At 37.4% G+C, this 2,931-nt stretch overlaps 1 protein-coding gene across 1 annotated transcript; it reads right to left on the bottom strand.

Moving 5' to 3' along the window:
• Positions 1-523: 523 nt before the first annotated feature.
• LOC113398667 (general odorant-binding protein 1-like) lies at positions 524-2,521 on the bottom strand. The gene is made up of 3 exons (XM_026637526.2): positions 2,246-2,521; positions 1,217-1,397; positions 524-817 (listed from the first exon to the last, which is right to left on the bottom strand). Exons 1-3 carry the CDS (start codon positions 2,405-2,407, stop codon positions 627-629), a joined length of 534 nt encoding a protein of 177 aa, XP_026493311.1. The 5' UTR covers positions 2,408-2,521; the 3' UTR covers positions 524-626.
• Positions 2,522-2,931: the final 410 nt, after the last annotated feature.

The following is a 2,931-nucleotide window of genomic DNA, read 5'->3' as shown; positions in this document are numbered from 1 at the left end:
AAAATCAATTAATATTTTTTTAACCTTTTTTATTTATGTAATTACAACACGAAAATAATACAAAGCCTTAGTCGTTGGAGGAATCGTCACTTACATAGTTACAGAGTATATGTTTAGAATATATTAAGTGTGCAAAAGTGCTATTTGTTATTTGTACATCATTATTGTAATAAAATACAACCATACATTATCTAGTTAGAATCGCATTTGACACAATGTTGCTTTCAAGTACCTTCGTTTATTATAAGCAGGTTTTATGACAGTTTGTCACTTAGTTCTAATAGACGTAAAAACCAAAAACCACAGCGTAAGATTCCTTCCACTCACAAAGAAGCGCTAATCATTTAGATACCTAATCAATTCGCCTTAACACAAAGTTTCTACGAAGTATGTACAATGTATGTACTCGGGTTTTACCGAATGGAGAATATTATGGATTTACGACTTTTAACGGCTTGTGAGATACTTTATCCGACGAACATTACGCTAAGCAGGTGTTACGTATAATTGTAAGAATGCGTTACATTATTATTAAATGTAGGCGTGTTAAGTTTGACGTTCAAATAATATATGACATCATATCAATAACTAAATATATGTGCTAAACTAATGTATGCTCCGGGAATTCATCTCGCCTCGGTTTCCATAATGAACTCAGCCATCAGCAGCTCCATGGTCGGCGCAATGCCTTGGGCTTGGCACGAGACTTTGAAGCACTCCGCTACGCGCAGGATCCGCCAGCAGTGGTCTGACTCGGCGTCATGATGCTGCTCACATTTATGAATCAGTTCCACCATTAACTTTGACAGAACCTCACCTTGTAATAAAAAAATATATTTAAAGGCTTACTAATTTTTAAACTATTCAATATGTTACCTTCTTTCGTACTTGAATGCGATAAAGCTCATCATTATATCCAACTTTTTGTATTAAGAGATGTATTATATATGTTTTACGTTCGTCGTATCAGACATTTTTGTAATATTATGATAGTTGCAAATCGTATTATTAAAAATATAGCCAATAAAATATTTAAGGGCGCGTAAAGTATCGTTAAAATCTGTGGAGACAACATAATGAACATATAAATACATCACAGGATCAGAATGCTCTAAGAGTTTATATATAAGTTTATTGATTATTTATTATTATTATTTATAAGTTTATTTGGTAGTTCGTGTTTCGAGGCGTATAGTAAATAAGGGTCGTTCGTTACCGTTAGGGAAGGACTGGATGAACTTGTCGGTGTTTTCATGGTGCATGCGGTGCGAGTCGGTGAGCAGGTTGAAGTGGGAGCTCATGCACTTAATGGCGCAGCCCAGTTCACGATCCTCGAACTTGAAGTCGTCGCGCCAGAAGTGGAAGAACTCCTCCATTTTGTCTTCGGACAGTTGACTCTGCTCATAATAATAAATTTAAAGATTTTTATGAAGTTCTTACACAGTTTAAGTGTTGGGTACTATGATAAAAAGCGAGCCACCGATTGCCACCGATTGGTACCGATTCAACCAATCACAGAAACATTGTGTATACCACACATATGTTTCTGTGCATTACAATTTAACAAAATCCTGCGCCCGTAGTCAATAAGGGAACCATAAAGCAATATTTCTATCATTCCGTCTTCCTGTCCTCGATAAAACAACTCTGCTCTAATTAAACACATGTAAATGAGAATACCGCGGCCGAGGATTAGCAATTAAGATGTAAAATTAATTCATACATCAGCTTCACTCTAAGATATTTTAAGATAACAGCATTTATAAAAATAATATCGCAAGAAAAGCTATTAATCGTCATATTCAGGATCACAGCACCTCCGGGCGCTGCGCCGGAAACTGGCCGGACCGGTACCCATTAACAAACGAGTATGGAGGATAATATTGCATTTCAATTGATTTCTCATTTTCAAGTAAATAAACTCGAAACTTGTTATTTCGTAACTTTCTTATAAATGATTTAACATAAACATAATAGAGATAAATCGAGGTTTCAGCGGGCGTGTGAAATGGCCTGTTCCACGGAGAGGGCATCCTTGTACATGGATGGATGGATGGAGACTAATGGGCTGAACTTTGAGATTGGCCGCTTTGGCTGCACTTTGTTATAATAATAAGTGATTTATTACAAGTCAAGAAATTCCATAACACGTATACGTACATATATAAAATCTTCTGTTATTCGTTCCAAATAAACGGGTAACAAAATGTTATTGCCATTTGGTAATACAAATGTTTTAACTTACTTCTTCCCGACAATGCTGCAGTGCCTCCCCAAACCCCAGAGTTACATCTTTCATGACGTCTACATTTCCTTGGACGACTATCAAATTACCGACTGACACCAGCGCCACCGTCCACAGGATCATGCTTGCCTGGTACGAGCGATCCCTGTTCGCTACCAACATGTTAGCCTCTGTTGACACAATGACTGGTCGCTTTGCTTATACTCCTATATAGTGCATCGTAATTGTAGGGTTGACTACAACCCGTAATGTCGGACATTTGTCGCACACAAAACATACAGTGGGCGGGGAGACTGTTTGTCATGTTTATTGGCGTGGGCTATTAGCGAGCGACAGCGCGTCATTAGAGCTTCGTCTGCTAATTGTGTTATAACAGGTTTATTGTCAGAAGTTCAATAAAAGAATGAAGCTGCATTGTTGCGACTTTATCTAGTTGTTAATGCACGATAATTTATTTTTCGAAAACGATATCGAGAATGTGCGTCCGGACATTGTATGCTAGAAATCGACATAATTACACTGTTTACTCGCAGTCGAAGTGTGCGATTAACGGAGATCATAATAATATTTTCGCGCCTTTATCACCACAATTTTTGCGTTCACGAACATACTTAATTGCAGGACACGTTTCACACACGTCTGCTGCAAACGTGATCTGAATTTACTTCGAATACTTTTATTATTTT

Source organism: Vanessa tameamea, chromosome 18, assembly GCF_037043105.1.
Source record: "Vanessa tameamea isolate UH-Manoa-2023 chromosome 18, ilVanTame1 primary haplotype, whole genome shotgun sequence".
Taxonomy (NCBI): Eukaryota; Metazoa; Arthropoda; class Insecta; order Lepidoptera; family Nymphalidae; genus Vanessa; species Vanessa tameamea.
Note: the sequence above shows the minus strand (reverse complement) of the source record. Positions and strands in the feature narration are given on the sequence as shown.